At 40.3% G+C, this 14,246-nt stretch overlaps 1 protein-coding gene across 8 annotated transcripts in view; it reads right to left on the bottom strand.

Annotated features, from left to right (window-relative positions):
• Positions 1-14,246, bottom strand: part of PTK2 (protein tyrosine kinase 2) — a 238,503-nt gene that overhangs the window by 93,119 nt on the left and 131,138 nt on the right. For all 8 annotated transcript variants that reach the window (XM_075415500.1, XM_075415499.1, XM_075415496.1 and 5 more), the window contains 2 exons: positions 4,683-4,762; positions 3,066-3,128 (listed from right to left, as the gene is read on the bottom strand). In XM_075415500.1, coding sequence (XP_075271615.1) covers positions 3,066-3,128; positions 4,683-4,762 — 143 coding nt within the window. The remainder of the gene's footprint in view (positions 1-3,065; positions 3,129-4,682; positions 4,763-14,246) is intronic.

Below are 14,246 nucleotides of genomic sequence, written 5' to 3'. Positions count from 1 at the left end.
AATTCCTTTGATGCATTTCTTCTCGAATGCAAATTATATGTGGTTTATCATCCCACACAGTTAAACAAATCTAACGCACTTATTACCATCTAAATGACATGCAAAGACATTTTGACAAGGAATATATTAGTCTAACATTAAGCATTTGAGAGAGAAATGGTGTTTTCAGTAACAAAGCACCCTCCACCACGCCAGACTACTCCTCTTCACAGCACTGCAGCACATGGCTGCGACAATCTGATCCGACTCGTTATTCAAAGGAGCTGCAGAGTAGCCTTTTGTACAGGTCTGTATGCAACAAATTCAGAAGAAATTCTTACGCAGAGTGCAACGAAACACAACGCAATAAAATCTGCTAATAAAGCATATCCCGTGTTTAACGGAGACAGCAAATGTATTTACTGGAGGAGAATTTAACATCAGCAGCATACAGATTTAATGTCATGGTCATCAACAATCTACGGGTACCTACAAATAAGAGAATAAGTGCTGGAAATTGGAACATACGAACAGTTTTAGGCACACAGCCCTACAAACTCCTTCCCTTCCCTCCTCGGCTGCACCGCGTCGGGGTAAAACGGCCAGCCTGGGGTACACAGCGACCCAGTCCTCCAGACTAAGAACTCCGACATCGGGTTTCTGATTGCCAGTAAGAGGTAATTAGTAGAGACATCCTGGCTCATACAGTTCTACTACAGCTTTGTATTTAACCTCATCTACTCCATCCTACTTGTGGGCTTAAATGCAAATTTATTTTTTTTTATGTCTAAACTTCAATAGGATTAGTAAAATAGCAACTACAGATAGCTGATACCACTTGTCATATAATGATAAGCAGCTTTAAGGCAACATATATATTTATTTCTATTTTTCATCTCATTTGAAGTCACCACAAAAAAGTAATGTTAGATTAACATAATAGACTTTAACATGCTTTTTACAAAATCGTGGCTGCAGCTGTTCCTTCATATAGCTCCCATTTTTGTACTTGTAATTATCCCTGTTCTATGCTAACAGGCTTCACATTTATTATGAAAAAATACTTCTTTCATTACAAGAAGGCTTAACTATTAAAGGCTACTTAACAGTTTGATTCTATCTACCATTTCCCATCCAGATCTGGTCTTGTATGAAAATCTCATCAAAGACAAATATACATGAAATAGACATCTGACAAAGACAGGCCAGAAGCAATCACACCAAATGCAAAAAAAATTGCACTCAGCTGGTTAAGTGCCTCACGATGTCCTAAAACTAGCAAAAAAACCCCCCCAAAATAAACAAAAAAGGCTCACTTGAGAAATAAATATTACTTGTGTAGATAAAGCTTTCTAGGCTATTAAGGTGGTAAGGTCGAATGAGCACATTCTGTGGATTGATGGCATTTTTTGCAGACTCTCAGCACCTTATAATTATCGTTAGCCACTTTAAGGTGCTTTTATCCTTCATCTCTCCCAGCTGAACCCCATACAAAATACATTTTGCTTAAAAAAAAAAAATTAAAATCTTGAAGTGCACAATTCTACATTTCCCATCTTGTATGGCATTAAGCTGTTACAATTTTGCATATCAGGGTTTTGCTTCACTTTCTCGTTCACAGGAGCAATTAAGTTATTCCCTGCCAAAACAGTTGCTGCTTGGAAAACACATGCACTGAGAGAGAGAAACCAGTCATTGATCAACTGAAGCAGCCCCACACCGAGACCTCCAGGAACTCTCACCTGTTACACTTATTAATTAATACATCATGTCATCTGTTATGACCCTTGCTTCCTTTGTCTCATCGTTTCCAAAGTCGTTAACCTAGTTACAAATGTTTGCACATTATGAGTTGCTGACTTAAAAATACCTTTCTCATACGTAACCTGCAATCTCACAAGCTCCCTTTTCCCGAAGAGGAATTTCTCTCTGGGCTCTGAATTCCTCCAGGTCACAGTACCTTCAGATCTTTTTTCTGTCACCTTTTAGCCTTGTCTATCTGCTCATCCTGTTCCTCTTTATTAGTCCTTTCTTGTTTCGTTCTGCGTTTCCTCAACAAGTGTATTTCTACTAGCGGGTACTGACAGAAAACTGAAGTCCTTCCAAAAAATCCTAATTCAAACAAAACCAAAGCTTTAAAAGTTCTGCACAGATAGAGGAGCACTATATAAAGAGCAAGCACTATATACACAAGCAGGCAAATTATTAAACTTAGCTTTACCTATTAAAATCATACAGTTTCCTCAAAAATCCTAGTGAACTTACTCACGGTGACAAAAAATCTTACCTTCCACCTCCAAATTCTCTATTTTCACACCTCTGTAAGTTAACATGCACGTTTTATTGAAAATAAAGCTAAAAATAGAGACTTCACTGCTACATCAACCTTTTATCCCCATTTTATGTTAAACTGTACAGCACCTTTTCACAAAGATTATTAGTAGTGAAGAGGAGATCATTGGTGTATGTATGTATGTATGTATGAATCACTGTTCTGCTAAATTAATAAACCCAGTTTTCAATCCCTGAAGCTTCTACAGGACTGTGGACTGTTTGGACTGCAGTCATCTACTGTACAACATGATTCAGTAACCAAAATACCTTCAGTATAAGGATGCTGCTTGGTCTTCTTAAAATTTGCGATACATAGATAAGCCATAAGCTTGCCAATTGCCAGGTCAGAGTTCTGGAAATCCACACACTGAGCAAACCGAAGAAACAACAATGCCACAAACATTTTCAAGTAACTCCAACTTTACCACAGCTGAAAGAATGCAACTACGCACAGAAAACCATTAGAACTAGACTTGACGAACCCGTCAACATTAGCAAAATTGCAAAAATTCATCATAAGCCTCATGATCAAGTTTGAACAACTCCAACCCTGTTTTCCTGAACCAGAGTTGAAGGTGCTCTTCCTACTGCTGTACCTTGACAGGTTTCATCATCCGTTTCTTATATTAAAGCTCTCAAAGATCTCAACAATCTTCATGGAATAAACAATTACAACAGAAACGTTCTGTTACTGAATTTCATGTTCCTGATTAAGAAACCGTTCAAACCTGGAGCTAGAACACAGTACTTACTCTAACACTTCATAGTTGGACTTCTTTTCTAATGCATTGCCTCTCATCTCTCCGTAGGATCTCCTGAAGTCAGGAAAAATATTTGAAAGCAAGAATTATTGGATGATCCAGCCTAAAACTACATCATCAGTGTAGTGAAATCTTTCAGAGACTTACCAGTAGGAAACATTGGCAGAATGAATTCAAATATAAATATTAATGCATTATTCTCCTACCTCAATAGATCAGATTTTGATTTTACAAAATAATTTCATCTATGGAACATTACACAGGACTACAGGAGCACTGTGTCTGCAGAACCACTTCAAACCAGTTTAACTGCACCGCTACCCACAGAAGCGATCTAACCTGCCCGCTCCTCTGCACCTCGGCAGCAGCCCCCTCGCCTGTAACTGCCCTCCTGCCTCTGCACGGACAGGGAGAACCAGCGGAAGCAGGGAACGATGAAAACCAACAGTCTCAATCCAGACATGTTCAGATAAAAAAAAAAAAATCAATAACCAAATCCAGAATGAGGAGCTGTTGCTGGGAGAGGGCTGGGATCGCTGTTCCCACTGAGAAAGTGGACTAGTAACGCTTACGGTAAGCAGTCTTAGCAGTCACCTACTAGAACTCAGGAAAATGCTCTGGGGAGCCACGGCATGAGAGCCACAGAAAGCAGGACCCGACTGACAAAATGGTCATGGATTATCGTACTCCTTGCGTGTTTTGAAATCCGGCACCAACGCATTTGTAAGCACGCAAGGACTCTGCAGTTACACAAAGAATTTTTGTTTGCTCTGGGGCTGCCAGCAGAACTTCCAGGAAAGACATCAGGCTCTCCTTCGACACCCAGGCAATTTCCTAAGCCTACATTTTGATTTAGTTGGGAAAGTACTGTTCAAAGGACACTTTCTATTCTCTATTAACAAGTTTACATTTGCCATTAATTTCTTATCAGTTTTACTTCTTCCCTCATCTCTGTGTGCGGGACCACAGCATAGCTACAGCAAATGATTCAGGCTGGAAATTCTCCATAAATTAGCAAAAAACAAAACCCAAACACGCATTTCAAAGGCTGTGCTCGGAACTCTCTCAAGGATCTGCTAATCCGATCAATTTATCTTAATTTTCCAGCTGTCTATACAGGCAAAAATACCAAAACCACCTGAAAGAATCCTTGAGATTTAATCATTTGAAAATAGCACATTAAAAATCGAGTAAATGCAGAGAGAAGAGGTGGTAGCATTTATCTTCAATTACATTCTTTAGCTGTAGGATTTATATATGCATAACGACAAGACTATTTGCTAAATAACACCACAGACGCATTTTTTAAAAGTATAATTCATTGTACTGTACAGGCCTTTGAATTATTCAAACGAAGGATTCACCCAAAAGGCAGGATCAAGATGTAAGTAATTAAAATTTTAAAATTAATGTTGATTTTAAAATCACTAGAAAGTGGTTATAATACAGTCTGCTCGGTTTTTCTTCAAACTACTTTGTAGCGAAAAAGTCTTATGATGTTTTATTCAGCTATACTGGCCAGAAAGTGATGAACTATAAGCAGTTTCAAAATTAATGTACATATTCTGTCAGAAACATGTTGAATAATAAATGAAATTATCAGCTTACCGGATTTCAAGGCAACCTAGTTTCAAAGCAATTTCCTGGTCCACTTGATCTGCTATTTCTAACATATAGTCATTTTTCACCTACAGTAAAAGAAGCAGGTACGCATCACAGAAAGGTCAGTTCAGTGCCAACACACTAAAACACTGCCCAAACAGCTGCCGAATAAATACATTTTAATGAAATTTTTTGGAATGACTTTCACAGTGTGCAAAGAGAAAAAAGAAGTTACGTTCATATTCCCCACGAACGAGCTGCGCTTCTGTAAGAAACCCATTTCAACTGCAAGGAACTTGATCAAAAAATTTTCCTGATTTACATCAATATCACCTATGTCTTATTAAATAGAATCAAAATTTTCACAGGAGGCTGAGCAGACGGTCACACCTGCATTCGAGATACGCGCACATATGCTGTATTCTTGAGCCATCTCGGTCAATAGTTTTTAATTTTGAAGGTGCATCTAATCATGCATGTAACACGGACAAACGTCCACACATGACTGTGAAAATAAAAATAGCAGTAAGTCAAAAGAGGAGGATGTGAAAATCACACTACACACTGACTTAAAATGATGCTTGGACTAGCAAGAGGAAGAAAAAAAGAGCGTAACTCAACAGTTACCATCTGCAGTAGGAAATCAGACCACGGTGGGTCAAAGCTTCACCTCGTCTCCTGGACTTGTTTTATTATTTGCTGACATCGATGTAGGCAGAAAGCCTACTTTTTGCATAATACTTTCCCCACATTGGAGTTAGTAATTTATACAGTTATTAACAAAAAAAAAGACAGTAAGAGAGAACAAAACTAGTGCGGACGAACTCCACTCTGCGAATCCTGTCTTCCGTGCTACGGCGGTTTTTACCAGTAACACGTGTCTGTAGAAGTACAACTTCTCTTTACCGGCTCACGTTACCCTCTGTCTCATGAAATCATAAACTTGCTATTGAGATCCTAAAGCCTAAGAAGGAAGTCCTCAAATATCACAAAAATCCCCATGACTGACTTGCAGATCAAAGAGGAGATTACACATTATGACAGAAATACACTTCACCAAATGTTTTTTGAGTGATGACAACCTGTAAGAAAAGCTATCTCAAACTGCTATCGCTACGAAATTCACAATTTAAAAGACAGAGAAGCACAGCAGCAGATTCAACAGCTGGAGGTTCTCCCCAGTCAGCATCCTCCCAGCAACACACCAGCATGCACCACAGCAGTCCCTCACCACCAGTATGACAGCTGGTTCCAGCCCTAGACTACAAAGCAACAAACACTGGAGACCTTCCTGGCTACGAAGTGCATGACAAATTTTAATTTATTCTTGAAGATGGGAAAGAAGAAATATGATAAACTGTGAAAGAGTGAGAATATGAATTATTACAGTATATGCAACAACAGCGGAAAGCCTCTTGCATTTGGACTCATCCAGGTACTCAACAGGACAAAACAACAAGATTTTAACTCTCCTCTATTCAACTCCTACAAATACTAATGAGAGAGACAGGAGACAAAATAATTGCCCTTCAGCATCATGTAGTTTGCAATCCATATACACACACGGAAATAGTAATTCTGTATTCCTACAGTAGTCATGCACGCATTAAAATATGTAGAATTAATAATTGTCTTTTTCTTCATTCTATTTACAATGAAAAAAAGAACTTGTCACGTGAAACAGTATTCTATTTCAGTTTTTCGGGTAACATTTACAAAGACTTATCTGATTAAAGATTAAAAAAGCAGCCCCCTAAAACCACACGGTCTAGGTATCTGGTAACTACCACGGCTGGAAGTGACACCAAGCGAGCCACGCATCCTCCCGGCAGCCAAGACGTTTGGATTCTGTATTTGCATTCAAAACCACACAGGTCCCTAAGTGCAGAGTCCCATGTGTGAGCCAAGTAAACAGTCACTGCTCTAATGGATGAAACATCTTCTAATTTATTAAATCATTAACAAACAACCATGTATAAATTAGAGAGAGCTGTCAGTTATATGACCACTCATATACGTATCTACAGCACATACCATGTTATCTATTTACTTCTAAGCTACGGCAGACACATTCCATTCATCTGAAGGACTCAGCAAAGAAGGCATTGCAGAAATATTTTTTTCAGGGGGTATTTAAGGTCCCATTCTTCAGTATCAGGTATAAAACACCGCCTGATGTTATGAAGAGTTCTCCCCTCTGAATCACCCAGGGAAGGAACCTCTGGAGCTCATCTGGTCCAACCTCCCCACCCAAGCAGGGCCACCCAGAGCCAGCTGCCCAGGACCATGCCCAGAGGGCTTCTGAGTATCTCCAAGGACGGAGACTCCACAACCTCCCTGGGCAACCTGTGTCACCCTCAGAGTAAAAAAATGTTTCCTGACGTTCAGAAGGAACCTCCTGTGTTTCAGGTGGTGCCCACTGCCCCAGGTCCTGGCACTGAGCACCACTGAAAAGAGCCCGGCTCCATCCTCTTTGCCCCCCTTGTCCTGTCACTGGGCACCACTGAAAAGAGTCTGGCCCCATCCTCCTGACACCCACCCTTCTGATATTTATAAACATTTATTAGGTCCCCTCACAGCCTTCTCTTCTCCAGGCTGAACAAGCCCAGCTCTCTCAGCCTCTCCTCACAGGAGAGATGCTCCAGGCCCTTCATCATCTTCCTGGCCCTTTGTTGGGCTCTGCAGAAGCTTGATCTCACTTGTACTCAAAGTCATTACAACACCTGGAGGCCTTTTCAAGAAACTGGGCATTTCTGACCAGCCTGTGCTGCTCAGTATCACCAAGGGCCAAAAGCGAAAGAAGTTTCCCTGGAAAGGGCACTTTTGGAAACAATACAAAAACCATAGAGATTTTGAGTATTTTCTTACCTCAGCTAGCATCCATTTACAATTACCCTACATCCTACTGCAGAACTGCACCTGTTAGTAATGGTATAATATTTCTCTAAGAGAAAAATCTTCTATAACCAAGGTTTTGTTTAACTTAAATCAGAACTACCATCTAGATGCCTTTATAAATGGCACAAGGTAATAACTTAAACAGAAAATTACACTAGAACTTCTGCTCATCAGTAAGGATATGAAACCTGTCCTGCATTAAAACTGTCAGACCCAAGGTCAGAGCATTTAAATCAGCAATATAATTTTCAGGCTCCCATGTTCTTACCATAAACGACCTCTGCAGTACTCGCAGTGGCAAACAGAACAGTGCTCTGTCCCCAAGTCTGCATGGGAATATTTGAAAAGAAACAAACTGAAGACGCAGATTCTCTGTGAGTTCAGTTCTTATATGGCTGCTCCTATTCCAGCAAGGTATCAAGCGAAAAGAAACTCTAATTTTCTTTAAAGGCTCCAGGGTGACCTTAGAGCAGCCTTCCAGTGCCTGAAGGGGCCTACAGGAAGGATGGAGAGGGACTTTTCACAAGGGTGTGTAGTCATAGGACAAGGGGAATGGCTGTAAACTAAAAGAAGGCAGATTTAGATTAGATATCGGGAAGAAATTCTTCACCATGAGGGTGGTGAGGCCCTGGCACAGGTTGCCCAGAGAAGCTGTGGACACCCCCTCCCTGGCAGTGTTCAAGGCCAGGTTGGACGGAGCTCTGAGCAACCTGGTCTGGTGGAAGGTGTCCCTGCTCATGGCAGGGGGATTGGAACCAGATGATTTTTAAGGTCCCTTCCAACCCTTATCAGTCTATGATTCTATGACAACCAATTTACTTCTTGTTTATATCATCTGTACTGAAGTTTAAGGAACTTCAATTCTACTTTAAATACAAGCTTTCATTTCATTTTCCTACCCTTTCTTCTGAGAATTCACCTTCATGTATAGGTCAAGTGACTTCACCTAAAAAGTCAACATACCTCTTCAGGAAATCATTAGCAAGCCTGCCTTACATTCACCCAAATCAAATATCCATCGGCAAGTTCACTTATATTTAATTAAACTTTCCTTTTAACACTACACATTCAATTTTTTGAACCATCCCAACAACTTCGCATCACCAGGAAATTGCAAAGCTGTTATCCTCCTGTTCCTTGACGTGTGCAGACACCAAAAAACCTGACTGCAGCAAAGTTTTTGTTTTCAATCCCGACATATAAAACTTTCCCTTGCAGAAACGATGCTGATTTGAGGCTACTACTATATCATCATCCAATTTGTATTCATCTTCACAGCTCACTGCCTTGCAGATTCCAGTACTGAAGTACTTCATTTGTTAAACTAAACAGCTTAGAACATCTTCAGTTTCGTGCAAACATATTTTAAAATGCTGCTAGCCTCAAGTAACTGCTATTCCATAAATAAATAAGCAACATTACCCAAACATTTAGAGTTTGGGTTTCCTTCCTCTCGCCCTCTGGCTTGTGAGCTTTCACAAATTCCAGTCACGTTCTCCCAGTCTCACTCTGCAACTACAGCACCAGAACTTCACCAAGAAAATTTTAAACACCCTCCCAATCCCAACAATATGGAAGAAAAAATAAGTATTAGGGAAATTCTCAATTTATTTGCAATACAAAAGTGAGGCAGAAAGAAGGGGGCTTTTTTTGGACACACCTGTCCACAAGAGATGGGCAAGCACAGATATTTGACAGAGTCATAGGATGGTTTGGGTTGGAAGGGACCTTAAAGATCACCTGGTTCCAACCCCCTTGCCATGAGCAGGGACATCTTCCACCAGACCAGGTTGCTCAGAGCTCCATCCAACCTGGCCTTGAACACTGCCAGGGAGGGGGCAGCCACAGCTTCTCTGGGCAACCCGTGCCAGTGTTTCACCACCCTCATCGTAAAAAATTTCTTCCTTATATCCAGTCTAAATCTCCACGCTTTCAGTTTAAAACCATTACCCCTTGTCCTGTCACAACAGGCTCTGCTAAAAAGTTTATCTCCATCTTTCTTATAAGCCCCCTTTAAGTACTGAAAGGTTGCAGTGAGGTCTCCCTGCAACCTTCTCTTCTCCAGCCTTTCCTCAAAGGAGAGGTGTTCCAACTCTCTGATCATTTTTGTGGCCTCCTCTGGACCCACTCCAACAGCTCCACGTCCTTGTTGTGCTCAGGGCTCCAGGTGAGGTCTCACCAGAGAAGAGCAGAGGGGCAGAATCCCCTCCCTCGACCTGCTGGCCACATTTCTCTCGATGCAACCCAGGATACGGTTGGCCTTCTGGGCTGCGAGCACACATTGGTGGCTCATGTCCAGCCTGTCATCCACCAGTACCCCCAAGTCCTTCTTGGCAGAGCTGCTCTCAACCACTTCATCCCCAGCATGGACTGATAGCAGGGGTTGCCCTGATCCAGGTGCAGGACCTTGCACTTGGCCTTGTTCAACCTCATGAGGTTCACACAGGCCCACTTCTCAATCCTGTCCAGGTCTCTCTGGATGGCATCCCGTCCTTCCAGCATGTCAAGTGCACCACTCAGCTTGGTGTCATCTACAGACTTGCTGAGGGTGCACTCAATCTCGCTGTCTATGCACTTGATTATCACAACACAGTGCATATACATTATATACACCTATTTGTTTTGTGTTTGAACTTTGGAAGGTATACAAAGAGATTATAAACGTCAGGAAGCCTGTGGCCATAATCTTGTGGTGTAATTAAATTGAGCAGTATCCTATTACGGATAGCAAAGGTAATAAATTGATAGAAGGAATTAATTTTATCTTGCTTTTTTCAGAAACCTGTCCGCACACTTTCTTCTTTAAATATCAGTAAGTCTAAGGGAAAAAAAAAAAAGCAGATTCAATTTCTACTCCCAGAATACTAATGAGAACTTCTCTTATCACCTTTAATTCTTCTTGACTATTCTCTTTGAGCTGGCATTAGATCAATGCATGAACTAATGCTCGCGCAAAGATTAGATAAGAATTTTGCAAGAGATTCTGCAGGAGCTGCAAAACCTCCAACGGAAAAAGCCTGAACAAATGCTAAATGGAAGAGACGGAAGCGATAATTTAATGGTAATTAAGTGCGTTGCCACAAGGTGATTGAATAGTTTTCCTAGAAGTCTTTTGTGTTTGCTCAATTATTATTTTATTATTATTGTGAATACAGTTCAATGAAACGAGAACATTTTTTGTCTGTTTAAGAGAAAATGGCCCTACTATCTTTAAGAGCATACAGCTTGCATACATACAAAGACACCAAAATGAAACTCTGACAAATTTTAAGTATTCTACCAGGTTTTTCCTGTTTACTACAAATTCCAAAGAAGTGTATTAAGAAGGAGGGATAAATTCTGATCTGTGGGTTTTGGAGATACTGTGTACCACTCCTTGGTGTTATGTGCAGACCTTCACTTATAGCTTGGAAGTTCTTAACAGTATGCGATGCCTGGAGGAAGGCTGAAGAGTACGGCACCAAGATATACACACTCTTGACGCAGGTCAGGTACCGCTGCTGTTGTTCTGCTCCTCATTTTCATTGTTCAGATGGGATCTCTCCAAAGGCTAAAGCAGAAAAAACTGCAGGATGCTATTTAATATAACTTAATCTTACCTAGTTTGTAAGAGAACACTAATTTATATAAACTTGCCACACAAACCTAATTTTGAAAAAGCCACCCCAAAAAAACCCAACAGGTCAAACACGAAACAGCAACGCAGCAACTCTCACCCATTTCCACCAACCCAAGGACGCCTTTGAAGTACTCCTGCTAAACCCACGTGGCACTACCTCAGTTACACCTCGTATGAGAGACCAGATGCTCTGGCAATGATAAGATTTTATTTGGTAACCATCAAAATCCCAAAATATTATGTCTTCAGTGAATCACTTTGGTTTACGCTGCTTGCAGCACACTTGCTTCCACTTACCCGTTTTGCATTGCAGCAGAACGTGCTTATCTGAACCTCCAGAGAAAAATATACTGGAAAAAGGTTTAAAGGAGGATAGACACAAAAAGCAATTTCTTGCTGCAAGCTGTGGTGTTGATTTCAAGCACCTTTTCCCTTGGAATTTTTTTTCAAATGTTCTAACAAGTTTAAATCAGATTTACAGTCAAGCAGGTGTACGCTTTGGCAGGGGAAAAGATATCTGAGTTTCATTAAACTTGGTATAATGGAAATGCAAACTACTTCAGGCTTGTGGATGAGTATTCCTACAGTGCCAGCGTTAGAAGAAGTAACTGCACTGGCATTTGCTCGTTCACAGGCTGGTGAATAAGAATTAAAATCTGACCTACACTTCACATTTGTAGTTAACTTCTTGGTCACAACAGCTACAAAGAGTCTTCTACAAGGAAGGGATGCGATATGTGAACACACGTACGTCAAGCATAAATGCACCTCTTGGAGGTAGGAAAAAGGAGTCTTCTACACCTCCTGATAAAATAAAAAGTGAAACAAAACTGTCATCGTCCCCCGCGATGCGCATTGCCTGTGTACAAGGAATCCATGCTTAGAAAGGGCAGTAGTATTTAAAACAGGAATTTAGACGTCCAGCATAATCCTACACCATAACGTATTTCTTGACATATTAATGTCCTGATATTCAGTAAGAATTCACTTTGCTTATTTACCTTCTATTATCACCATTTTTTAAAAAATATTTTTCATTGCTATTCTTTATTGGTTAGCCAGAACAAAAATCTCTTCTGCCTCTGGCCTTTTCAGCATCAGAAGTTCAAAGATATTCCTAAATCACAAGAAAAGAAAGGAAGTAAACACTGAACCATGAACTGAGAAGCTTTTCCCACAAGGCAGACAGGCATGTAAACAAAAGCCCAGCTTCATTTCTGATGTCAGATTTTTAAAATATTTGGTTTTTTGCTTGAAAGGGCAAATTACTGATGGTGTAACTTTAAACTTCTCAAAATTTACTAGGAAATAATGGGCACTTTCCCAGCCATATAAATGGCCAGCAAATTCCAGCTGGTATAATTTAAAATAAAAATTCGAGACAGAGGAAAGCCCATGTTTGTGAAGATGGAGAAATTAGAGAATAGCCCTACGCTAGCACACATGATTTAAGAAGAAATCTATCACAGGCCTCGTATTTTATATACCAGCTGCTACTTTCAAAAGCCATCTGCTTCATTTTTCTGCACACGATGTTCTCCTGCAGCTGCAGTACTTCAGAGAAACGTTCACTGAGGCTGACAAGCCATCTTGCCAGGGCAGTTCATAAAAACACGACGCTGGATTTAAATTGCTTTATTAAGAACGAGAGTAAAATCGTTCTGAACTTCGTACTGAATGCTTTCCAGGAATTCAGGGATTAAAAAAAAAAAGCCCTACTTGCTCTGTCTTAAAGATATATTTCAGGTTTACATTTATTTACATCCTTGGAAATTATTAAAAAAAATTATCAAACTTTCTATGGAGTTTCCTTTTCTAGCATAACTACTGTGGAAATTCTTTAGCAGCAGTACTATCAAACGGTGTCTCAAAAAGGGCGAATATCAATAATGAGCCACTACACCGGCCTTCCCAGCTCATTTAATGTTACCAAGAAATTTCCCACAGGATAGTCTCCACTTTTTCAGGAGGAAAGTTTAAAAATAAGCTATCTATTTCTCATGCTTTACTTTCAATGTCTATGACCTACTTACACAACCTGGTCCTTTTTTATATTGATTTTTTTATTGGCATTGCTTTGAAAACTGCATTTAAACAGCACCGCGGTGACCCTGAAGAGTTATAACACGTAACCAAAAAAAAAATCACCACCACAACACATAAGATATTTAGATGTGCAAACAAAGAAACAAAATGTCTCCTGTACTCCTTTTAGTAAGCAGCGTAAGTATTGCAATTATAATAGTTTAATGAAGCATGGAAACCAGAGATTCATGTTACATCATTTTCTCCTTATCCGTTTGTTCTACCCAGGTATTTCTAGCTGCTGTTTTTTATAATGAGAAATTCTGTACTTGTGCTTAGTTAGTGACATTTACATTAACAAATACAACCTTCCTCTTAACCTTCCTGTACCTGCAATAATTATTCATTTATTCTCCCTTTTAACAGCGCAGGTGTGTTCTAGCACCTGCTTTTGAACATTGAAGTTTCTAATACCTGAAGGTATTTTGGTGTTTGGTTTTTATACATAATATCTCACTCTCAGGCACCACAGAACCTGCTCATCGTGATCTCCATTGGACACTAGCACCTGACACTTCTGGTGACACTGGTCCTACAAAAGTCCAGTGAAATATTTCTTATAATTTACCAACTCCTTAAATTCCAGCTTCTGTAATATGAAAGTCCAGAACACCTCTCTACAACTACCTGACAGGAGGGTGGAGTGAGGTGGGCATTGGTGTCTTCTCCCAGGTAACCAGCGATAGGATGAGAGGCAATGGCCTCCAGTTGCGCCAGAGGAGGTTTAGATTGGATATTAGGAAAAATGTCTTTCCTGAAAAAGTGGTCAGGCACTGGAACAGGCTGCCCAGGGAGGTGGTGGAGTCCCCATCCCTGGAGGTGTTCAAAAAATGTGCAGATGTGACACTTCAGGACATGGTTCAGCAGGCATGGTGGTGTTGGGTTGACAGATGGACTTGATGATCTTAGAGGTCTTTTCCAGTCTTAATGATTCTGTGATTCTACGATTCTATACCCGTTGGAAAAGC

Source organism: Opisthocomus hoazin, chromosome 3 (assembly GCF_030867145.1).
Source record: "Opisthocomus hoazin isolate bOpiHoa1 chromosome 3, bOpiHoa1.hap1, whole genome shotgun sequence".
NCBI classification, from domain to species: domain Eukaryota; kingdom Metazoa; phylum Chordata; class Aves; order Opisthocomiformes; family Opisthocomidae; genus Opisthocomus; species Opisthocomus hoazin.
This window is presented reverse-complemented; position numbering and strand designations above follow the sequence as displayed.